At 43.9% G+C, this 26,746-nt stretch overlaps 1 protein-coding gene across 1 annotated transcript in view; it reads right to left on the bottom strand.

Annotated features, from left to right (window-relative positions):
* The window catches only part of tmtc2a (transmembrane O-mannosyltransferase targeting cadherins 2a), an 87,415-nt gene extending 61,070 nt beyond the window's left edge, over nucleotides 1-26,345 (bottom strand). The window contains exon 1 of the mRNA XM_079494449.1: nucleotides 25,811-26,345. Coding sequence (XP_079350575.1) covers nucleotides 25,811-25,893 — 83 coding nt within the window. The 5' untranslated portion in view covers nucleotides 25,894-26,345. The remainder of the gene's footprint in view (nucleotides 1-25,810) is intronic.
* Nucleotides 26,346-26,746: the final 401 nt, after the last annotated feature.

Raw genomic sequence — 26,746 nt, 5'->3', positions numbered from 1 at the left:
AGGAATCCGGCGCTTTGCTGCGGGTGTGTCCAAACATCATCACGTCATCGAGAGCACCGAACAATGCCCTGGACTGACTGGACACAGTGGCACGGTCACTTTCCCACCAGTGTTGCCAGAGAGAGAGAGAGAGAGAGAGAGAGAGAGAGAGAGAGAGAGAGAGAGAGAGAGAATAAGTAACCAGGGCAGGGCACAACACGTCGCAATGCGGCGTTTTGTGAGCTTCTAGATCTGCTATTAAAATAATAATAATAATAAAAATAAAACAAAAAGAAAAGTGGACTATTTGGAAGATTTTTTAAACATTCTAACAACGCAAATTTGGTAGGGGGCTCCCTGGCACAATACATTTTCAGATGGGGGGTTAGGGGACAAATACATGTTAATTTGGGGGTCCATGACATGAAAATATTTATTTAAATATGATTACTACATATTATTATACCAGTAAGACGCCTGAGGGGCGAGGGTGCACGCATCCGCCTTGGTGACAGCAGACTGCTGGGCGAGCGCTAGCACTTTGGCATGGGGGGTAAAATCTTAATTTTCAGGCCTGTTTTCGCCGGCTGCCGGGCGCAGCTGCACTGATAACTTTGGGGCCGGCCCGTCTAAGGGTTTAAATGGACAGGGATCAGTCAAAAGGGAGACATCGAAGAGGTAGGATGGATGGGGAAGGATCAACATATGGAATGGTCAGAACATGTCAGCTCCATATATGGAGATCTAAGGGTTTGAGGTTTGAGGTCAGATGTAGAGTTACTGGCCAATATTGATGACATCAGGGATCTCCATCCCTGATGATCACGATCACATGCTCTCTCACCCCGACCGACCAACACACTGACAGGAAATGCACGATTCCATAGTTAACTGCGATAATAAATGATGAAATAATAAAAATAATAATTAAAAGAAATCATAAGCAAGCCCAAATAAACAAGTTGCTCATATAGGCCTAACTACACTTTAGAAACAACCTACCAATATTTACAAGCGAAAAAGAAGCCCAAAGTCGCTTATGATAAGCAGACATGGCAACACTGTTTCCCACACTCGGCGTCCCCCGCGCGCACGTGCGCGCACACACACACACACACACACACACACACACACACACACACACACACACACACACACACACACACACACACACACACACACACACACACACACACACACACACACACACACACACACACACACACACACAGCCATGAATAAAAGTATCAAGGGTCTGATCGTTTTTAATAACAGTCTGTAGCCTAGCTGGCGATGACAGATTTAAATGTTTACATTAGCAAATAATAAGCCTTGGCTCTTCCTGCCATGAGATTGATATGAAATGAACAATGCTGATATTCATCATGCCAGCTTCAGATTGCTTGTTTGTTTCTTTCCATCATCTGGAGTGTGTTAACACAGTGATAAAATGTCATTTGGATGGCTTTCAACCTTTCTGCATTGACATGTTGATGCTGGTGATGTTCCGATACCATTTTTTTCCTTCCTGATACGGATTCCGATAACTTCCATAGCAGTCGATACAGAGTAAATTCTAGGACAGTGGGACTCAACTGGAAATAATTAAAAAAAAAAAGAGTGTTGCCAACTTGCCATGTTGCGTCCATATTTGAACTTTTTATGTTTTTCGTTTTATTTGGTTAATTTATATCCTACTCGTCATATTACAGTGTCACACAAGTAGCAAAAAATTGCCAATCTACAAGCTGAAAACGTGACCAATCGCGCCAATCGGCTATTTATGCTACTGTAGATCGGCTATGTGTGCTATTTACATTTCATATGATATTGGTACGGTATCTGGATTGGTTCTCAGTTCAAAGCAGCGGTTATACATTTTGTCGGTGCTGGTATTCTCTACTCTGCTGTGACATCCGAGTCCATTCACTGAATTTTAGATTTCCCCAGATGTATCAGACGGCAGAGATCTGTGATCTTCTGGCTATGCCAGACTAGAAGTCCCCAGACAATTATAAAAAAAAGATTGGTAGGCGAGATCTCTGATTGTCTGGTGTGCGTGCGTGCGTGCGTGCGTGCGTGTGTGAAGCTTGTTCTGTATTCAAAGTGTTAAGACACATTTTGTCTCTGCTGCTCGTTTGGCAGTAAAAAGAGGGTTCACTGGGTTCCCTTCTTGTTCTTATACCACTGATTAAAAATAGCAGCATCCTGCAGGTCCTGTGTTTCCCTCATGGGACCAACGCAAGCTTTGGTCAAAATGGGATCAATTAACTGACTTGTTTTACTTTCACATGCAGGCAATTGCATGAATATACGTACAGCACATTTCACACCTCTCTCTTTGTTTGACAGACAAAGACTCTATACTAAGTATCCCCAGTCCCCCAGGCCTCTATACCAGGTGCAAGGATCACTACTTTTCCCCCATTTTACTAAATATCTTCACACAATTGCCAAATGTCCAGCTCAAAATAGGGACGCTATACGTCTCAAGTCAACTAAAATAAATAAATACATGAAATATATAAGAAAGTAAATAAATGGTAAATATTTTGAATCACTGTTTGTATTGTGTTCTCACACAACCATGTAAAATCTGCAGTAGGCCTATACGTGTATTTGTGACCAACAAATACACGTGACTAAGGTCGACTAACTCATCAGTGCGATTATTTTTAACTGAGTTAGCTATTCAAGTAAATGTTTATTAAAGTACATAGGTAGATCAAATGTGGAGTGTTGAGAATGGATCCTATACAGACACACTTTATGTCGAATGAATAACAGCGTGGTCCCTGCACAGCGTTGTGATGAAACGCTAACACAGGACTTTATACAGTTGGAGGCCATCGATATTGTCCTTTTCTTTTTGCTGAGTTTTGCGTGATCTGCGCAAAAGGACAGTTAACCCATTTTGGGGCGGGAACCCCTTTTGGTGTTTTAAACATTATGTTATAATTTAGCTATTGAAAAATAGCAGATCTACAAGCTCATAGCGCGCCACCGAGTGGCGCGCTATGAGCTTGTAGGTCTGCTATTTTTGAAAAATCGTGAAAATATTTATTTCAGAAAACTTGAGGATTTAGAAGATTTTTTTAAAATTTTGAGGTCAGGCCTAAATGGGTCAAATGATAAGGGACAATATCGGTGGCACCCAACTGTAGGTGACTCATCACTTGGTAGCAACACACGTGCACAAAAAGCCCACATGCATCACAGTGTTTCATCCACACGTGCTCACATGCACGGATGCTCCCCACACACACGCGCGCGCTCTCTTTCTCTCTCTCAAACTCAATTATGCACACTCACAGTCCCTTGTCCCAGATTGCACAGGGTGACATAGTTAATGCACTTTTAATGCAGCATTTTTAAAAAAGGGGGAGAATTTAGACCTGAGGCCGATTATTAAAAAAAAACGTCTTGATTTTCTGAAAAACCAAAAAAAATGTCCAAAACTGTTAATTTACTTTCCAGGATTAAAATTCAAGATCAAGAATTCAGATCTACAATCTACGGGCTCAAAACAAGTCATTTTGCAGCTGTGGTGACTTTCCTGGATTGAAATGTATAAAAACATATCTATAGGCTTTCCTAAATGGGTTAAAGAGGAATATGAATAATGTGAATAATCGCCCTACAGCGAAAAAGTCGAACCTACAGTTGGGTGCCACCGATATTGTCCCTTATCATTTGACCCATTTAGGCCTGACCTCAACATTTAAAAAAAATCCTTCTAAATCCTCCAGTTTTCTGAAATAAATATTTTCACGATTTTTCAAAAATAGCAGACCTACAAGCTCGTAGCGCGCCACTCGGTGGCGCGCTATGAGCTTGTAGATCTGCTATTTTTCAATAGCTAAATTATAACATAATGTTTAAAACACCAAAAGGGATTCCCGCCCAAAATGGGTTAACTGTCCTTTTGCGCAGATCACGCAAACCTCAGCAAAAAGAAAAGGACAATATCGATGGCCTCCAACTGTAATAACCATTATCAATATCAATAGCGCAATTCTGAGAATCAAGAGAAAGCAATTCCCGATAATCATTCGCCATCGCTGAAGCCCAATGTTTTTTGCTCCGTCATCTCATCGGGCAGCCCAGCACTGACCTGATTAAGGCCAACCACCCCCCCCCCCCTCCACTCCACAGAATGGATCAGTCCTGGCCCTGTGGACCAAGGGGAGGGGGGGTGGTTGATTAAGGCCAACCACCCCCCCTCCACTCCACAGAATGGATCAGTCCTGGCCCTGTGGACCAAAGGCCAACCACCCCCCCTCCACTCCACAGAATGGATCAGTCCTGGCCCTGTGGACCAATCTGTCTAAACAGCCAATCAGGACTAACAGATTTCTTCCGGTGGCTCTGGGCTTCAAAGAGGCTGACACAGGAAGTTGGCTGTCTGTCTACTTTGTCAAACCGCGGGTTTAGTTGCTTTCATGTCCCCAGTAAAACCAGTTTCCTGATTAGAAGCTCTACAGGCTCTGGGCCAGGCACTGGATGTGCATTCTACTCTAAAGCAAACTGCACAGTAAAGAAAAATCACACCCGTGTGAGCGGTGCAACTATATGCTTTTATTGTGATAGTTACTGTACTGTACTCTGTACTGTACTCTACAGTAGTTTTAACGTTAGTTACACTTATAGTGCTCAGTGTGAATGGGCCTGTAGGCTGCTCAACACTTTAGGTCACTCAGGGGTATTGCAGTTCATGCCCCAAACAACCATACATTGGGGACATACATGTATGTCGGCTTGCTCGCCGGTGCCTCTCCTGGCCTCTGTCGTTTTAACTTTTTTTTTTTGCAGACCCAAGTCTTGGATTTGAGAATTCCTGGAGTGTGGAGGTGTCCGGTACGGCACCAGATCACAGAAAGGGTACCCCATTCCTGTCAAACGTTTGACGGTTGGTCACATTTGTCCCAAGCAGTCACGCTATGCATTTTGGGGAGTGTGAGTGTGTTGGTTCATTTAACTCTGACAGTGCACACACCGTCAGGGTTAGAAATGTATAAAACCACAGAGGATTTGACTGTTTTTGACTAACTTGTACGGACTATGAAATGTATTTCAAATATGACTGATATCATTTCACACACTTGTTTTACACAGGTATTTCCAACGCATTTCTGTTATCTTGTGATAATTTGTGATATAACCAAATATAGTATATAATAACTATTCTAATACTGGCTTCAGAACAGTGTTAGAAATACGTACGCATAATTATTTGGAAAGAAGGCATACTACTTATCCAACAACTGCATTCTAACAAGTCATGGTTAATACATCACTCACTGATTGCTATTTGCCCACGCCACAGACACCTAAATGGAACCAGCCACACCAGCTGTGAAATATGGAACATGGATCACCAGAAATGGATGAACCCAATCAGGGAGAGTCTCACTCCCATCATCAATTTTTCAGTAGATCGATCTCTGCATCCTTGTCTCCATCAGAGAGATTGATCGCCTCACATTAGCTGGTCTGACAAAATGGAGGTGAACTGACAATAAAGCTGGTGACACGGGCACACACACACACACACATGCATGCTTGCGCGTGCATACACACACGCACGCACGTACACACATATAATGTGGTTACTGTTTTGTAATAATAATCTTTTTGAAGGGAAGACCTCCGCACAATCGACTTACTATTATGACAACAGGTGCGTCGGCAACAAAGCAGCAATTGTAATAATAATCAAAATCTACAAAGTAACTAGTAACAAAAGTTTTCAAATAAGTATAGTGGAGTAAAAAGTACAATATTAGCCTTTGACATATATAAAGGCTATATATATATAGTGGAGTAGAAGTAAAAGTACTGAAAATACTTAAGTCAAGTAAAAATGCCTCAATATTGTACTTAAGTACGGTACTTGAGTACATCATAACATGTACCTAATTACTTCACGCATGCGCGCGCACGCACGCACGCACGCACACACACACGCACACACACCCCTCCACGGCTCCACTGAGTGATGGTGCCAATAAGTGTTTGTGGCGAGTCCTTAGCCTCGCCAAGGAGAGCCTATAGAAAATCAATGTCTAATAAAAGTGGAGGTTTTCTCTCCTCGGGGAGGGAGGTATGTATGCGGCACACACACCACGTCACACCTCGCAGAGTTTGGGGAAATTAATAGAAATTGTTATGCGATAAAGATGTCGACAACATGCAGCAGAGAGGTGTACGAGATTTCCCTGAGTATTTTATTTCTGGGCGTGATTTGAAATAAATTGAAGCGAGAAAAATAAAAACACTCGGCAGGATTGAAGGTTGGATGCTGAAGTGTTAGATTTCAGTCCACATAACCCCCGCCACCACCACCTCTAACACAGTAAAGACCACCAGGAAACCTGACATAATAGTAGGCCAGTGTTTTTGACATCTGGAGCAATTAATGTTACATAATTATTATACTTGATATACTGTGTTGAGTATTCCTCGCACACTGCGAGAAACCCGTAACCAGCAAATCAATCCATCTAAAAATCAACATGATTGTGGTCGAGGCAGTTAATTATAATATCGTCGTCTTTTAAACTTTTGTACTGTTTTATATTTCTTATAGTCCATATTTTCCTCCTATTGTTCATCTATAGCCTTAAATGTAGACCTTAAATCTCTGGACTACTCTTTATCTGAGTGCTCCATGTGAATAATATGTATGAACCTATTATTGCTGGCTGTGTGACATTGGTTAATTGAAGGGACTGCCCCTGTACCATGTGTATACTTACAGTTGGGTGCCACCGATATTGTCCCTTATCATTTGACCCATTTAGGCCTGACCTCAAAATTTTAAAAAATCCTTCTAAATCCTCCAGTTTTCTGAAATAAATATTTTCACGATTTTTCAGAAATAGCAGACCTACAAGCCTACGAGCTTGTAGATCTGCTATTTTTCAATAGCTAAATTATAACATAATGTTTAAAACACCAAAAGGGGTTCGCGCCCAAAATGGGTTAACTGTCCTTTTGCGCAGATCGCGCAAACCTCAGCAAAAAGAAAAGGACAATATCGATGGCCTCCAACTGTACTTAAGCCTTACTGTGTTGCCCCCTCGGGCTATGACCTGACGAAGATGTGACCGATACATCGAAACGTTGTCCATTTTTACTTGCACCCTGAGAATTAAAAAGGGCTTAAACTGTCTGAGTTGCTCCAGTGCCTTCCTTCCTCCAGTTAATTACATGCCTTTGTATCGAGGAAGGTGTAATTAGAGTCACTACCTACAAGCCGTCTGCAATCTGCATGCACGGAAATAAATGACAACTTGATTAACCCTAGAACACTAAACACATTATTTGTTACACTGTCACTAAACACGGGTATATAGAAGTACAGCAATACATGGCAACTTGTATTGCCACACACACACTCACACTCACACACACACACACACACACACACACACGCACACACGCACACACACACACACACACACAGCTTTAATTTGAATGAAGAGAGAACGTTGACAAATATGTAAATGTATTGTAACGTGTATCTAGATATGTAACTACTGTGCATTAACATGCACAGAATGTAGCAGGCGTACGCGCATGTTGATGAAGCAGTGAACAAACACTGTTCTTTCTTCGCTTTTCACCTCAATCCATCCGTGTCTAACAGTTGTAAATCCACACACACACACACACACACACACACACACACACACACACACACACACACACACACACACACACATGCACACGCACACGTGCATGTGCACACACACACACAAAGAGAAGCAAGGGAGAGAGTATGAATGTGAGAACGCACCCCCCCGCCTGTAGTCCGATTCATCAGAGCCCCCCCCCCCTCTCTCTCAACAGGACCACTATATTCACTACACTACATCACTGATTCCCAAAGCGGTGGGGTCCAGGGACCCCCAGGGTTCCTTGAGGTCCGCCAGCAAAATGAGGAACAGTTTAAATACTTGAGCCCTATTGTATTGTTCAGCTGCACTATTTATAATAGCAGATCTACAAGCAAACAATGTGCTGCAACTTGCAATGTAGCGCACTGTCGAGCTTGCAGATCGGCTTTTTTCCGAGACATTGGAGCCAAGATGAGGCTTGATCTGTTAGGAAGGTCAGATGAAGGACGAGTCCTAATTGATGACCAATCAGACGGCCAGTGGCGGGTCTGAAAGACGTGGCATCGCCGTGGCAACAGCTGGAGAACAAAGCAGTGTTCCGTTTCTGTTCAAATAGGCTCGTTTCTCTGCTCCACCGCAATTGATCGGAAATCTGAGCGCAAGTTACAAAAAAAGCGTGGGCTATTTGTGGATATAATTGGATTTGTGCAAGTTTGTACAATACAGGAATGGCCTGGAATTGATAGAACACAACAACAATATGACTAATATCTGGAGACTTCCTTCTTTCAATGGTCAAACATGTTTGGAGCATGTTTAAACAGCAGGCATGCTGCACTAATGAACCATACGGAACGGTATCCGATTGAGTGAAAGACCCTCTCTTATTCTTCCCAGACCACTTGTCACATGATCGGCTGAACTGACCCAAACAAACCATATCTACCACAAACTAATGACTCTCACTGCTCTCTGATCTGATAAACATTGTACTGTAACTCAGAACCGTAGAACAGTTACAACAACATCAATACACCATCAATGAAAGTAGAGACAATCTATAGCACATTTGACCATAATTACTTAGACCTGAGGCCAATTCTAAAAGCTCTTTCTAAATCCTTTTTCTGGAAATAAAAAAAGAAACTGGTGGAAACCTCATGCTGTATGTCCAAAATGGTTACTTTTCAGGATTCAAATTATAAAAAATACTAATAGCATAAGTAGCAGAGTTACAATGGTTTAAATAAAGCAGTTTACATGCACATCGGCCAAGCCCTATAGCCGTCATTTAACAAATTAGCAAATATAGTGCAGCCTAAGTAAAAGAATCCCTCCAAAAAGGACCACATGTAAGCACTGATGACTGGAACCAATAAATGACATCGCTGATGCAATCCAGTGTAATGGAAGTTAAAGGAAGTCCACAGGGGGGGAATGATCCCAGTTTGTCAAACGATCAACAGGCATCCACAAATATATAGGCCGAGGGAAAACTCCATTAGAACACCATAAAACGCATCATATAACATCGTAAAAGGTTCAATATGTCCCCTCTGAGATGGACTGGAGGGACAAGTAGACGTGATGTCATGCCAAGAGACGTCATGACATCATGTATGAACGACTGGGTTTTGCTTTTGTAATAAAATGTATTGTTCAAAGTTCTCCATGTACACTAGCCACAGAAATGCAACCAAAATAGTGAATTCATTCAACCTGACATGTTAACACTGTAACCAAATACATAGACTATAGATCTATTTGAGAGTGTGGCGTGTGCGTGTGCGTGTGCGTGCAAGCGTGCGTGCGTGTGTGTGTGCGTGCGAGAGAGAGAGAGAGAGAGAGAGATAGGAGGGAAAAAAAAGAGAGAGAGAGAGAGAGAGAGAGAGAGAGAGAGAGAGAGAGAGAGAGAGACATATGTACACTTCCAGGAAATCCCTGAATTATCCTTCCTCCACATCTCATGGTTGCTTGACTCTCCTGCTGATAAGGTGGCCAGTCAATAGCGGAACAAATCAAGACTTTTCTCTGTCCTTTAGGTAATGGATGTAACTAGATTCCTTATCATAGTAATGGATGTAACTGGATGTATTGTTGTGTCACAGTCATGGATGAAACTATTGTAGATAATGTATTACGGCTGTATTACCAATGATAATGGATGGATTATTGGATTTGTTTAGGAAGATCAAGAAAACCTTATACCCCACATATCATCACATTATAAATGTTGGGCTATTCGGCCGTATCAGTATCACCTTCAATAGAAGGTCCATCAACAGAATGATTGAATTGTTCTGCACCAAATTCTTTCTTGTTAAAAAGAATAAGCAAAGGATAAGCTACAAGCTTCTGCCAACCTTTTCAGGCTAAAAAACATGCTTCTTGAAATGTCTCACTGTGCATTGTTCACAGCCACAATACTAGAGGGAGCGACCATGATCTGGTACCACCCAAATACAGAACAAACATGGGACAATTCTCATTCTACTAATCTGCCACCAACATGTGGAATGCCCTGACACCATCCATTCAAAGATGTGAATCACTGGTTTCTTTCAAAACCAGCCTAAAAAACAACAACAAAAACATCTATGCAGGAGACCACAAGGGGAGTAAATGCAAATTCCCATAGAAAGTAGGTGTCGTTTTTCCTTTTTATCCTTTGTACATACAGTAGTGTTCTGTATTTGTTGATGACACGTATTATTGTGTTATTTCTTATGCCATATTGATTAATTGAATACATAGGACCACAAATGATCCTTTTAGCCTTTATGTCTGACTGTACCACGTGCTCTTTACATTTGTTTACACGTTAAACTTCTTATGTGACCTTCACCCAGACACACTGATACCTACAAGGTCAGAGGCTGAGAGACGAAATATATACGACCATGTGCCCTGCATAAGTCCGAACTTATCTCAAGGCAGAAATGCATAATTCAGTGACATTTAGAGGGAAACCACGCGGACAGAAGATGAGAATCATAAATCATGAGTTGAAAAGGGAGGGAAACTCCCCCGCTGGAGATTGTACAGTGTGACAGGGTGGCCCCACAACAACAAATTAGTTATGTCATAATCCATCACAAAAAAAATGCCATGACCATTCGTCCATGAATAATATTAACCCATTTTGGGCGGGAACCCCTTTTGGTGTTCTAAAGCATTATGTTACACTTTAGCTATTGAAAAATAGCAGATCTACAAGCTCATAGCGCGGCACTCGGTCTGCTATTTTTGAAAAATCGTAAAAATGTGGCGCAAATCTTTGAATATACCCTTCTGGGGAGGATCCCTGGAACAACATATTTTCAGATGGGGGACGGCGGCCAATTACATATAATCTTGGGGGTCCTTGACATGAAAATGTTTGAGAATGTTTGAGTTATTTGTAGAATCATTCCCAGGTCAAAATGGGTTAAAGCAAAGAGGTGAAATAATAAATTACTTTCACTGCAGTGAAAATAAGGCGGCTAGCTGCTTTATCTGGGACTGAGTGGAGCAGGAGGAAAGCAACCCCATTATCAAACGTGGATTCGTTCCATTTATCAAAGCTACATTCCACTGTGGGATGTGGTCACTATACTGCCATGTTTATTTATAATGCCTAATCCTCTTATCTCCAACTGGCTCCGGGTACCTGTAGAGACCCTACCACTGGCTCTGGGTACCTGTAGAGACCCTACCACTGCTTCCAGTGATCAGGGCATCTGTTGACCAGATTTTGCGAGAGAAATAAGCAGGTCTATGAAAACAAACCCAAAAGATGCGACTATTATAGGCCACATGAGCACTTTGATCCTATATGTATGCATGGACATTTTGAAAGAGACGTGTGCTCATGTAAGCTGCATCTTGCATCTTCCTGAAGCGACTGTCTGGGAGTAAAGGGAGGATTGGATTTGAAGTTAAGTTAAGTTAAGTTAAGCAGTTAAGTTGCAAATAGCAACGGTAAACAATGGGCTGAAAGCAACGCGATAACGGTAAAACTGAACACTACCAACTCATGTTAAAAAACAAACAGTTGTATTAAAAGCAATAATACACGGCTGTGCAGGGTGACCGTGCCGCAGCACAGCCGTGCCAATAATTACCACGACAAAGCACTCATATTTTGCGCAGAGAAAAAGTACAGAAAATACAACAACAACTACTAGTGACTAGAAGAGGTAGAAAGGCAAAGCACAGGCATCCCTGTGATTCCAAGATATTGCACTACGACTGCTGGGATGTCTTTCTTGTTTTAAGTCCACCTTGTAGCTGGAAGTGGAAAAGACGACGCCAGCTTCAAAGTGTAATGTAAAACCAGAACAGTGAGCTTTGCTTACAGAGTGAGACTTTAATGCTCCGTAGCAGAAACTCAACCCCACACACGCTCTGCAACTTCCAGCTGAAGAGCATAAAGATCACATGCAGGCAGCCAGTCAGATAAGCCAGGGGTTCTCAACGTTTTTGGCCGGGGACCCCCGAAAATGCTTTGGCAACGTCTCGGGACCCCCGCCCCGCCCCCTCCCGACCCCCAATATAAATTGACTGCTACAATAACCTTAAACCATTTTGGGCGGGAACCCCTTTTGGTGTTTTAAGCATTGTTATAATTTAGCTATTGAAAAATAGCAGATCTACAAGCTCATTTTGAAAATAATTTGGGGACCCCCTAAAATAATTTGGCGACCCCCCGAGGGGTCGCGACCCACGGGTTGAGAACCCCTGAGATAAGCAACACGTACAGTAAGAGCATGGTTTTGATCTAACATCTGGTAATGTCATTAACAATTTAGGCATTTAGCAGACTTTCTTAGTCCAGAGCGATTTACATTAAGAAAGGTAAACACTTCACATGCATATAGTCATCTAGGATCATAGGTAAACCAAGAATCATCAATCAAGAATCAAGAATCATCAGTCTAAACCGTATAATATTTAAATAAAAAATCTATAATCTGTACATTGGAACCATACACACCAGGTCGACAAATTAACCAGGCATCTGTCTGCATAACATGCTATCTAAATTACATTTTAGCCTTTGCATATAGGCATGCAGGGTCGTCAAGGGCAAGGCTAGGGCATGTGCTACGGGCTAAGGTGGAGTCTGAAGAGGTGAGTCTTCAGATTGCGGTGGAAGATTCGGAGTGAGTCTGCAGACAGTTGTAACTGCAATGGGGGGTTTCGTTCCACAATTTAGGAGCCAGAAGGGAGAAGAGTCTGGGACGCGTGGAGCGCTGCCCCCGGATGTTTTAGGGAAGGTTCTGACAGCTTCCCTGTGTCTCCCCAGCTGATCTATGTTTGGACTCTGCCAAGCATGCGTGACCTTTGGGGATGTGAATCTGGCGACGCGGCCGGTGCACGCAGAAACGCAATCGCCCGTGGTAAAGTAACCAGCGTTACGGGTCGATGTGCAGATGGTCTGCATTCTGAGAGCCACGGTGAGACTGAGGTCTGGCTGTGGTGTCTGTCTGCATGGCAGACGGGGGCGGGGCTCACGGAGCAGAAAGGCCAGCCAAGGGTTAGAGGAGGCAGCACGCACTGGGATGAGAACAGACCATCTCATCCTCCCCAGGCCACCATGTGTGTATCTTTTGGGCCTCTGAGACAATAGGGTGCTATGAACTTTTACTAAGCATTATATTCAACATGTTAACCTGCTAGCTTCCTTGATAATAATCATTTAGATAGCGCTTCTCTAAGTACTCAAAGTCGCTGCGCGTGCGTGCGTGTGTGTGTGCATGCTCACGCGTGCGTGCGTGTGTGTGTGGGAGTGGGAGCCATGCAGCGGGAGAGGGTGAAAGAAAACAACATATATGGGAAAACAACTAACATACCAAAGTAAGGTAAGAATTAAAAGCAGTAAAACTAAAAAACAAAGTCAACTTGGAAAGGCAATTCTGGACAGATGGGTCTTAATTCAGTTTAACACATTGGAGTTTATTGAGGGCATTGGAGGTGATGCCATGGAGGATGCTGTTGCAGTAGCCTGACCGTCGTCTAGTCCTTGTGGTCAGGATGTAGGGCAGACAGTTTGAGGAGTTTAGGAGACACTAGAGACAGCTGTGGTGAGGGAGTCTGGATGGAGATGTATTGCTGTTTCATGTCAAAGAATTGTTGACCATCCCTGTGGAACATACAGGATGTATGGAGCTACAATATATTTGAGTTAATCTCTATTTCAGAAGATTTAACTTCTAAGAAACACATATGTACATGAGACATGGACCCTCACAGTGGAGTCAGTACCTCCTGTATGGGGCTGAGACATGGACCCTCACAGTGAAGTCAGTACCTCCTGTATGGAGCTGAGACATGGACCCTCACAGTGAAGTCAGTACCTCCTGTATGGGGCTGAGACATGGACCCTCACAGTGAAGTCAGTACCTCCTGTATGGAGCTGAGACATGGACCCTCACAGTGGAGTCAGTGCCTCCTGTATGGGGCTGAGACATGGACCCTCACAGTGAAGTCAGTACCTCCTGTATGGAGCTGAGACATGGACCCTCACAGTGAAGTCAGTACCTCCTGTATGGGGCTGAGACATGGACCCTCACAGTGGAGTCAGTGCCTCCTGTATGGGGCTGAGACATGGACCCTCACAGTGGAGTCAGTGCCTCCTGTATGGGGCTGAGACATGGACCCTCACAGTGGAGTCAGTGCCTCCTGTATGGGGCTGAGACATGGACCCTCACAGTGAAGTCAGTACCTCCTGTATGGGGCTGAGACATGGACCCTCACAGTGGAGTCAGTGCCTCCTGTATGGAGCTGAGACATGGACCCTCACAGTGGAGTCAGTGCCTTCTGTATGGAGCTGAGTCATGGACCCTCACAGTGGAGTCAGTGCCTCCTGTATGGGGCTGAGGCATGGACCCTCACAGTGAAATCAGTACTGCAGTATGGGGCTGAGGCATGGACCCTCACAGTGGAGTCAGTACTGCGGTATGGAGCTGAGACATGGACCCTCACAGTGAAGTCAGTACCTCCTGTATGGGGCTGAGACATGGACCCTCACAGTGGAGTCAGTGCCTCCTGTATGGAGCTGAGACATGGACCCTCACAGTGAAGTCAGTACCTCCTGTATGGGGCTGAGACATGGACCCTCACAGTGAAGTCAGTACCTCCTGTATGGGGCTGAGACATGGACCCTCACAGTGAAGTCAGTACCTCCTGTATGGGGCTGAGACATGGACCCTCACAGTGAAGTCAGTACCTCCTGTATGGGGCTGAGACATGGACCCTCACAGTGGAGTCAGTACCTCCTGTATGGGGCTGAGGCATGGACCCTCACAGTGAAGTCAGTACCTCCTGTATGGAGCTGAGACATGGACCCTCACAGTGGAGTCAGTACCTCCTGTATGGAGCTGAGACATGGACCCTCACAGTGGAGTCAGTGCCTCCTGTATGGGGCTGAGGCATGGACCCTCACAGTGGAGTCAGTGCCTCCTGTATGGGGCTGAGACATGGACCCTCACAGTGAAGTCAGTACCTCCTGTATGGGGCTGAGACATGGACCCTCACAGTGAAGTCAGTACCTCCTGTATGGAGCTGAGACATGGACCCTCACAGTGAAGTCAGTACCTCCTGTATGGAGCTGAGACATGGACCCTCACAGTGGAGTCAGTACTGCGGTATGGAGCTGAGACATGGACCCTCACAGTGTCAGTCAGTACCTCCTGTATGGGGCTGAGACATGGACCCTCACAGTGAAGTCAGTACCTCCTGTATGGGGCTGAGACATGGACCCTCACAGTGAAGTCAGTACCTCCTGTATGGAGCTGAGACATGGACCCTCACAGTGAAGTCAGTACCTCCTGTATGGGGCTGAGACATGGACCCTCACAGTGAAGTCAGTACCTCCTGTATGGGGCTGAGGCATGGACCCTCACAGTGGAGTCAGTGCCTCCTGTATGGAGCTGAGACATGGACCCTCACAGTGGAGTCAGTGCCTCCTGTATGGGGCTGAGACATGGACCCTCACAGTGGAGTCAGTACTGCGGTATGGAGCTGAGACATGGACCCTCACAGTGGAGTCAGTACTGCGGTATGGAGCTGAGACATGGACCCTCACAGTGGAGTCAGTACTGCGGTATGGAGCTGAGACATGGACCCTCACAGTGAAGTCAGTACTGCGGTATGGAGCTGAGACATGGACCCTCACAGTGAAGTCAGTACTGCGGTATGGAGCTGAGACATGGACCCTCACAGTGGAGTCAGTACTGCGGTATGGAGCTGAGACATGGACCCTCACAGTGGAGTCAGTACTGCGGTATGGAGCTGAGACATGGACCCTCACAGTGGAGTCAGTACTGCGGTGTGGGGCTGAGACATGGACCCTCACAGTGGAGTCAGTACTGCGGTGTGGGGCTGAGACATGGACCCTCACAGTGGAGTCAGTACTGCGGTCAGGAGCTGAGACATGGACCCTCACAGTGAAGTCAGTACTGCGGTATGGAGCTGAGACATGGACCCTCACAGTGGAGTCAGTACTGCGGTATGGAGCTGAGACATGGACCCTCACAGTGGAGTCAGTACTGCGGTATGGAGCTGAGACATGGACCCTCACAGTGGAGTCAGTACTGCGGTATGGAGCTGAGACATGGACCCTCACAGTTAGGTAATAATTTCCTCTCCCTTTGGCATGCTGAAAGGTGGATTTTCAGGCCTGTTTTAAAGGACGCCAGCGATTTGCATTTTTTGAGGGTGGGAGTCAGGGCATTCCACACTTTGGTGGTAGTGCTGTATGGGGCAGAGACATGGACCCTCACAATGGAGTCAGACAGTCAGTGATGCTGTATTATATGGGGCTGAGACGTGGACCCTCACAATGGAGTCAGACAGTCAGTGATGCTGTATTATATGGGGCTGAGACGTGGACCCTCACAATGGAGTCAGACAGTCAGTGATGCTGTATTATATGGGGCTGAGACATGGACCCTCACAGCACAACAGGAAAGGGCCCTGGATGGAGGCTACCCGAGAATACTACAGATTGGCACTAGGTCTCACATGGATGCCACGGGTCAAAGACAAAGTCAGAGCAAGAACAGTGTCAGGCACCTGGAACTAGTGGCAAGCAAACTGACACTGTGGGAGCCAACCCAGGGCACAGCCAGGAAAGGCAAGAGGCGCACCACTTATGTAGACGCACTGCGACACTTAGCTAACATCACCGGAGAGCTCAGATGTTAGCTACAGTTGGCGGCCATCGATATTGTCCTTTTCTTTTTGCTGAGGTTTGCGTGATCTGCGCAAAAGGACAGTTAACCCATTTTGTGCGGGAACCCCTTTTGGTGTTTTAAACATTGTTATAATTTAGCTATTGAAAAATAGCAGATCTACAAGCTTGTAGGTCTGCTATTTTTGAAAAATCGTGAAAATATTTATTTCAGAAAACTGGAGGATTTAGAAGGATTTTTAAAATGTTTGAGGTCAGGCCTAAATGGGTCAAATGATAAGGGACAATATCGGTGGCACCCAACTGTAGCTAACATCACCGGAGAGCTCAGATGTTAGCTAGGAGAGTGTGGAGAGCAGCGATTCAGAAGTCCCCGCCGGTTGGTGGTGGCTAGACCGCACTCTAGCACAGGTCAATTTAGAACTTTAACTCACTCTAGCACAGGTCAATTTAGAACTTTAACTCACTCTAGCACAGGTCAATTTAGAACTTTAACTCACTCTAGCACAGGTCAATTTAGAACTTTAACTCACTCTAGCACAGGTCAATTTAGAACTTTAACTCACTCTAGCACAGGTCAATTTAGAACTTTAACTCACTCTAGCACAGGTCAATTTAGAACTTTAACTCACTCTAGCACAGGTCAATTTAGAACTTTAACTCACTCTAGCACAGGTCAATTTAGAACTTTAACTCACTCTAGCACAGGTCAATTTAGAACTTTAACTCAGGGAGTGTAAACATTGACCCGTGCAGGTCAATTTACAGAGAAGTTAATTAACACTCCGGATTTTAATGTGTACAACTCTCAACTAATAGTCTGTAACATTTCATCCACGAGTTTCAACACATGCAGACACTGTCCTGTATTCCCTAAACCATTAGAGACTGACATGCACTGTAAATCAAATGAGGAATTACATAATACTCCATACTGACACTCATGTGTGGCTTGAAAGCCATTTAGGTCCCAGAACATCTGTAGTTTGTTGACATTTCCTTTAAATTGACCACAAAGTATTATAAGAGTTAAATCTGCTAGTAATCAAAATGAGATGAGTCTGTTCCCTCCTCCTCCTCCTATTGTTTGACTGATGGGTCTTGCGCTCCCTCGTTCCCAGAGCTTGGGACTACAAATGCGAAGACATCAATGGTAATATTATTTTCATGGGCAGTGAGTAAAAAACACATGTTAATGCTTAATACTTCAATACTAGAGCATTTATGGCAACTCTTCACATGGTCCTTTAAGATGACTATATCCATGGCGACCGATCACTGTAAATAAAACGCTCTTTCACCACCAAACCACACGTTTCTTCAGCCTCGCCTGTTTCTCCTCTAAAACATAGAATCCCTGATGTACCCAAAATGTGGCTGAAATTCCTCCCTCGCCTCAAAAGCCGTCTCGTATTTCTTTTGATAAACACTTATTTGAGCGTTTCTCTCACCGAATTGTTCAATTTAATTCACTTGTTTGCTTGTCTTTATGCTGATTTATGTCTCAGACTTGGTGAAAATTCCTCCACGACAGAGGCAGACACCCCACTTGGCTCGGCCTCCTTATCCGTGTTGCCAGATTTTATGAGATAAATAAGCAACCAGGTCTATGAAAGCAAGGCAAGCCCAAAAGAAGTGACCATAGGCCACATGAGCACTTATTATGCATTGGCTAGTTGAAAATAGCTTGTAGAGCGCTGGGAGTTTGTGTGGCGGCAGTGGTTTAGAGGTAGAGTGAGTGGCCAGTAGAGCAGCCGAATGGGAACCGCAAGGTTCCCAGTTTGATCCCGAGCTCCGCCAGAGTTAGTGTCGAAGTGTCCTTGAGCAAGACACTGAACCCCTAATTGCTCACAATGTGCAGGTTGGTGCCTTGCATGGTTTCGTCCGCCATCTGTGTATGAATGTGGGATGAATGGGTGAATGTTATGCACAATGTACAAAGCGCTTTGGATAAAAGTGTTATATAAATGCACCATTTACGATTTTATTTTCAAACTAATCTTGAAAAAAAGCAAAGAACACCAATCTGGTATGGGGGTCCCTGGCAGGCTGGCACAAAATATTTTTAGATGGAGGGGTCCTTGACATGAAAATGTTTGAGAACCACTGGTTTAAACAACATTAGGAAACAAGCCCAAAATAAGCAACTGAACTTTACAAACAAACCTAAAAAAACCTCATTCATTGACAAGTTCAACAAGTTCACAGGAAAAAACTTCTCCCTCATACTGTATTTACCGGTATCTTTTCCAGGCATACAACTAAAAGAGTGTAAACAAAAACTAGGCTGCTTATTTTAGATAATTGCTAGTATAGTATTCCACTGGAGGCTCAGAAACTCCCACTAACATGTCTTTTCTGATGGCCCGAAACCGATCACAATGACTTTGGGAGGTGTCAACCTGTATAGTAAGCCGAGATCAGGTATACAGTAGCTCTTCAAAGTTGTTGTTGTGTCGTGAAAAGTGGGCCTTTTGTGTGAACATGAGTTATTACATGGCACAAATGTAACATTAAGCCATAAGCCCTGAGGCCTATTTTACAAAATGTCTTCTAAATCCTAACAGTTTTCTCAATAACATGTGTTGCTATATCAGTGGTGCCCCCATCTCGGGGCTGAGCTTGGTCGGCTTTTGCTGCTTCATTTAAATAACAGTCTGTAAATAACAGAAAACTGTGTGTTTCTGGGAGTTTGTTTCATTTCAAGTCAATACGTTATAGTATGTTATTGATACATTCATGGGTGTGCAAGAAGGTTCCTTAACAATTTTGAGTCAGGGAAATGATAGTCAGACCTCAGAGGACGCTTCCCTGAAAGACGACTCCCATATTGATACGTTTATCGGTCAACCTCAGAAACCCCCATAGAGAAGAACCAGATGTTGAAACCCAGTGACTCTTGTTGCCTCCATCGATGGCACCGCTGTGACTCAACACTCTAGACTAGCTAGAGTCACATCTCTCCGTCACCTCTGTGCCATTTGTGGCCTGCAATTAACTGTATCATAGGCCTTTGTTTTTGAAACAACACATGAGGGCGATAACACTTGCAGCATGGAGAATATGGATCAGAATTCAATTTCATAATTGCATGTGCAGGAAATGTGGCCATCATTTATGTCGTCAACGAACCACATCAACCTCATCCCTCAACTAGACAGACACCCACCCGCTCAATGGTGGTAAGAGTACTCGTATTTTTTTACTTAAGTAAAAGTATGAATACTGCAATGTAGAAATACTCTGTTACAAGTAAAAGTCCTGGATTCAGAATTTACTTATAAATACCAAAAGTATTGGCATAAAAATATACTTAAAAGCACCAAAAGTAAAAGTACCCATTATGCAGAATGTCCCATTTCCCAGGTTATGTGACGCATTGCGAGCTTGGAGAGCTCACAATCAAAAGTACTTGAATAAATGTACTACTTAGTTAAATTCCACGTCTGGCAATAACACTTTTAAACAGCGGCTTTAACAGGGAGGAGATGCAGCATGGAGAAGATTATGGATCAGAAATTAATTTCAGAATTGCATATGCAGGAAATGTGGTCGTCATTTCTGTCATCAACAAACCACATCAACCTCATCTCAACTATAGCCAGACACCCACCCACCCAAATGAAATAGCCTTTCTCCTACGTATGAAAGAAGGATGGTTTCGTTGCTGAACCCCTAAGGATCCATAATGCAATTCTGGGCTGTTAAATCGAGGCCACAGCGCAATTTGAGCTCACAAGATGTTTAGGGAATCCGCACAGCTCTGAAAAGTGCTGCTGAAGGCAACTTAGGACGTGTTCCGTTTCAATGGAATAGCCCATCTACAAGTGCTTTTTTTATTTTTTTTAAGTGGCAAATTATGAATATTTTTGGACACATCTGGTAGGGGGTCCCTGGCACAAAATATGTTTAGATGGGGGGGTTATTCAAAATTGAACTACACTTTAGAAACATGACCAAAAAACCCAACAACTACCAACAACTTTACAGAAAAGCAAGCCCAAAGTCGCTTATAATAAGGAGACATGGCAACACTGCTTAGGACGTTCCATTTCAATATTAATAAAGAGTCCTTGCTGTGCTGTTGGTGTCTGGCTGAATGGTTTCCTACTCCTCTAGCACTGGATCAATGTGTCACAACGTAGCTGTTTAAAAGCCAGTGCTGTTGAAATATCACAATCCTTCGAGGGCCATTTGTTGACCTGTCACAACACTTGATGATGAGGATTCAAGGGTTTCAAGAGTTTAGAGTTCACAGCAAATCAATTTTCTAATCAATTAAGAATCATATCCGTTGGGCTATCCCTCTTAGAAAGATATCACATTCTATCACAAGCAAAAGGAAAACTGAAATTATTGCATGCACGCACACACGCACACACACACACGCCAAAACATAAATCCATTATTTGCCGTGATGAAGGCATGAGTTGAAACGTTGGCAGTATAGCCCAAATAAATATATTTCTACATCGAGGCTGGAGAGTGTGTAACTATTTTATTTTTCATTTAGTTTATGGGCCCACACATCTGTTCATTTACTTTATGGGCCCATACACATCTGTGTCACCAACACAGGTGTAAACTATGGTCATTATTATATCATAATCCCCCCCATGTCTGTATCTGATATGGACACATAGCCAGAAACAGCTCAACAACAGACTCTATCAGAGATAAACTCTTACAAAGACGATGATGTTGAGAGGAATGACTCTAAAAGCACCAGTTATTAACAAACTCATAAAGCAGGATTTTCCCTCTTTCCTCTCTCACAATCAGTAAAATTCAGTCGTTTCACGCACAGATTTTTTTATTGGTACGTATTACCATTGGCTGATGGAGTGCTTAGCCAGCGTCTGAGTCTGACCAGGAAAAACACTTGACATGATTGAGAAAGCAGACATTTTGCCAGGACATCCCCAGAACTTTGAGTCTCCAGACGGGAGGCATTGTTCGCTCTGCTTCAAAGGCCCAAAGGGTCCAGGGTGATAAAGGCGTGTAATAAATAATGAAACATACAGTACTAGCTGTAGTGTCAGGTCAGGCACAGACACAGGGAAGATCATCAGATTAGCCTGGAACAAGACTATCAAAGCCTTTTTAGAAGAGAAGTTCACCCAAAAATGACTTATCTATCTATCTAATCTATCTATCTATAAATGCACCGTGTCTCTGTGTGCGTGTACTTCTGTGTATACGTCTGTAATTCACGTAACTCTAGAACTGTTCGCCCCACCGACTTCAAATTCCACACACACGTTCCACACCACCACAGGGAGTGCAGTGCCCGGCCTTGAGTCGGTCGGAACCAGCACAAAAGTCCCTGCCCAGGCTCTGGACATCTGCATAGACTCCATATTTGGGCATGCCTGACAAAGAACTCCATATATGGGCATAAAAGGGACATGGACATAATAACTGGGTGGGGCATTCATTTCCAACTTCCAACAACCTCCAACTAGAACGTCCCTCTCTAACGACCCTAACCCTAACCCTAACCCCCGAGGGGAGAGACAGGGAGCATGCCGCTCTTGACCTCCGGAAAGAGACTTGTTTGACTGACGACCGGCGAGGTCAAACCCCTGATTGGTATTCGTCCATCTCCACCTGAGAGTCTCCGTACCAACCACCCCCCCCCCCCCCCCCCGAGTCAGTCAGTCGAGTCCCCAGAGTGTAAATGATCAGTGTGACTTTGATAGATCCACTGGGTGGGTGGAGGGTGACCCCTCGCTGTGGGGATGCAGCCATCGAGTGCTTATGCTGGGATTGGAGCCGGCCGGGACAGAGGCCACTATAGCAATCTGTCACCGGAGAGTAGCGGACCTGCGTGACAGCTTCACTGTGTCATGGTCAGAGAGGCGGACGATGCTGATGGATGGAGAGCTGCTGTGCACATCACAGGACAACCACCAGACACACCGTCTAATGTTCTGCAGGACGAAACAGCTTTTGAAATACCTGCTGCACTCAGTCTCTCTTTTCCATTTCTTTCTTTGTCCGCCCTGAACACCCCCCCCCCCCCCCCCCCACAGACACACACACGCGCGCGCGCGCGGCTGCGCGGGCACACACACACACGCACGCACACACACACACGTGCGAGCGCACACACACACGCACACTCACACACATCACATCCAACTCACAGAGGTCAAAATGCAGCGTTGACAAATGGATGAGGATGAGGGTGTACGCCGGTATGTCTGTTTAAGTAGCTACCAGACAGACAACAACCATTTCAACCCAAAGGGGGGGCAACCTGTTCACTGTCAGCAGAACAATGCATCTGATTAATCCATACAGAAATGTAGTAATAAAATGTAGGCTATTATTATTATTAGCTCAGGGTTTAACATATGGGATAAAGAATTGCAATGAATTAGCCTACCTCAAAGGAGTAATTCATATCAGTTTGGATAATTTCGACAACGCAGCAGCAAGGGAATGAGTTCATATCTCAGGGTGCATGAGTTATTGTGCGATTGCTTATTTTACATGTCGCCGCCGCCCCACTTCACTGCACAGTGCTTTTAAATAAAGATGACTTACGATTAGGTCATTTATATCCTTTTAAGGACAACCAAACCAGCACAGGCAGAAAGAAGGCAGATTTTCTCCACAATTGCTTCCTAATGGACCCTATAGAAAGCATGGTGTTGTTGATGATATGGGTATTCATTCAAGCGTTTTAAATTATTCTAATTTAAAGCAATGCTCCGCCGTTTAATTAGACTGATTCCCCTGAGTAGAGCGCAGGGTAGCAAGCTGATGCTGGGAGCTGCACACAAAGAGCATTTTAACCACGTGTACATCAGACATAGGACTCTTAAACTGCCTATTGTAACTGAACTTAAGCATATACGTAAGTGTAACTTTAAATGCAGAGGATGTGACAGCCTAACAATTGTGTATTGTTCAACCCTACAATGTTTTAATCGTGCAAAAATGTAGCCTGTTGCTTTGAAGTGCAGTGCACTGGAAGACACTGGTGGCTCAGCTAGTTAACTTGACATTGTCGTATTGCATTTTCTAAATGTCATTTACCTACATACCAATCTGGGTACCCATTGGCAAAACAAAGGAAAAACAGCGCCCTCTTATAGTCTGCCTCGAGAGACTACCTACGTACAGACTATAAATACGGTATGTGTTTAGTCTCTGAATGGATATAATTGGTGTTCCAAACTAAACATTTATCTATTGTTCTGTTGAATAGAGAGCTGGAGACCCCTGTTACTGAACAAACACACAATCATAGATGTATTTAATCGAGTCTGACTTTTTTCGTATCTATATGCAAATGTCAAAAATCAATCAAATAAATCTATGATAGCCTTAGGCTGCAATGATTACCATCCGAATAGAGCTCCAGGGTTGGGGTACAGTTATCAGTGAGAGACAAAGCTCCAGGGTTGGGGTATAGTTATCAGTGAGAGACAAAGCTCCAGGGTTGGGGTATAGTTATCAGTGAGAGCCAAAGCTCCAGGGTTGGGGTACAGTTATCAGTGAGAGCCAAAGCTCCAGGGTTGGGGTATAGTTATCAGTGAGAGCCAAAGCTCCAGGGTTGGGGTATAGTTATCAGTGAGAGCCAAAGCTCCAGGGTTGGGGTACAGTTATCAGTGAGAGCCAAAGCTCCAGGGTTGGGGTACAGTTATCAGTGAGAGCCAAAGCTCCAGGATTGGGGTATAGTTATCAGTGAGAGCCAAAGCTCCAGGATTTGGGTACAGTTATCAGTGAGAGCCAGTCATAAAACATAAAACACCGTCCAGTGAAAGGTGAATTTAAATTCACACATTTTTTATTCACAGGTCATCATCTGATGCAACTGCCTCCCCCTAGGGGGGACTAGAATAGATCATAGTCTAGGCTACTCTACAAATAACTCTTATTCTAGGCTATACAGAGTACAGACAAAACAAAGGCACCACGCAGTGAAGAACTCACTGGACACACGCCTGTGCCTCCCTTTCCATAATATTCCCGCCACGTGTAAAAAGCCTTACTAATTAACAACAATAGTCTCCTACTATACTATGGTGTTGCTTCCCAACATGAACTTGGGACACGTTGTAGCATAATGTAGCCGTAATTTTCGGCAAGCCACTATTGATTGTAATAAAGGTTGAGGTTGAGGTTTAAAGAAGAAATGCCATGTGAATGAGCTCAGACGATGATGATGAATGATGATTGATTAGCCTTGGATCAAGACTATAGTATTAGTAGATGCAGAAAGGCTACCCATACATATAATGGCTCACATGGTGAACATTATTGTCTTTTTTTGCCATAGACATACTGTACAAAATGGATAAATAAACATAAACAACTAAATGACCCTTATTTATTTATCCATTTATTTATTTATCCATTTATCCTAAATGACCATTAAAGGTCTGTAACCCTGAGAGTGTACAAATGGAACCAAATGGACCCCATGTGGGTCCATTTTGTTCCAGTTAGGGTCCTTGGAAATAAAATGTTTGTGAACCAGTGGACTCCTATTGTGCCATATAGTGTCATAGTAAATCAGTGTCATGCATATTCTGAAGACATTCAGTAATCTTATGTAGTCTTCTGATCAAAATAAGAAAACCTAAAATTTGCCACGGACAAGGGCAAAGCAAAACTTCAGACTGCATCTGGCACCTCAATGTAAAATTGGCTATATATATATATATATATATATATATATATATATATATATATATATATATATATATATATATATACTTATAAGTTTGGACCAGAGCTAGATGTGAACATGCACAGTAGCCTACAAACATCATTATCAGATGTAATGTTATCCTTACTTGTATGCCCCAAACCCAAATGACTGGATGGTTTTGTATAGCAATTTCTAGCAATTGTATATTAGACCTTCTATTTTTTGGGGACAAAATATCTAATTGTACCATTTATTTTGATCAAATACATTGATACGATAGTAGTCTTGATCCAAGGCTATAGTGATGATGTTGCCATAGGTAACGGACCCCGGTCAGTCCACAGGAGGAGGAGGACCATATCCTACCTGTCATCGTAGCAGAAATCTGCGTCCAGAGTGTTGAGGTAGAGAAGAACAGCCGCGGCGGTACAAACCAGCTCCGTAAGCATTTCTCATTAAATTGATGTCACTTAGATTACAATCAACAACACTAAGTCCCGTCGTCTCTCCCTCGGGTTGTTGTAGTCCTTGACTCAAACCGCGTGTCTTCGTCCCGCAACAATACGGACATTTTCTTCTGTCGGCATCAAAGTGCGCGTCCAAGTTTACGCATCGTTCTCGTGCGTAATGTTCTTAATTTTTAACCCATGTTGATCAATAAGGAGTCTCTACGACAGTCCCTCTGAGTCTGAGCACCATGACGGCCAGAGTCTAGTGGAGAGACAGACTGATGCTGCTGCTGAGAGGCGAGAGCACAGGGAGAGCTGTCCTGACTCCTGTTGTCCTGTGTGTGTGCGTGCGTGCGTGTGTGTGAGAGAGCGAGAGAGAAGGGCGATAGACGCGCGCTGCGGAGGCATACATACACTACTACAGTACTAACAGTAGATTGGATTGCACTGTGGCGAGAGCCGCGTGTGGTTTAAGGATTTTGCGCATGCGCAAAAAAGACCCACCTCCCCCCTCCACCCACAGTTGCCAGATATGCGAGAGAAGCAAGCAACCGCGGTCTTTGAAAACAAGCCCAAAAGAAGCGAATTTAGGTGTGCAACTTTGAAATATTTAAAGGGTCACTATTATTTCCACACTCACTCAAGAGAGGGCCACTATACACCCACACTCACTCCAGGTAGGCACATTGCATATAGGCTCTGTATTTTAAGTTTTAACTGTATTCGTAAATAATGCCCTGCCTACTTTGACATTCTGTTACAATAGCGTAGCAAAGATAACCGATCTACAAGCTCAAATCGCAGTGCGGTGCGTTTTGAGCTATTTTTTCTATTTATTAATTGGAATCCTGAA

The sequence above is a fragment of the Electrona antarctica genome (assembly GCF_951216825.1).
Source record: "Electrona antarctica genome assembly, chromosome: 23".
In the NCBI taxonomy this organism is placed as follows: Eukaryota; Metazoa; Chordata; class Actinopteri; order Myctophiformes; family Myctophidae; genus Electrona; species Electrona antarctica.
This window is presented reverse-complemented; position numbering and strand designations above follow the sequence as displayed.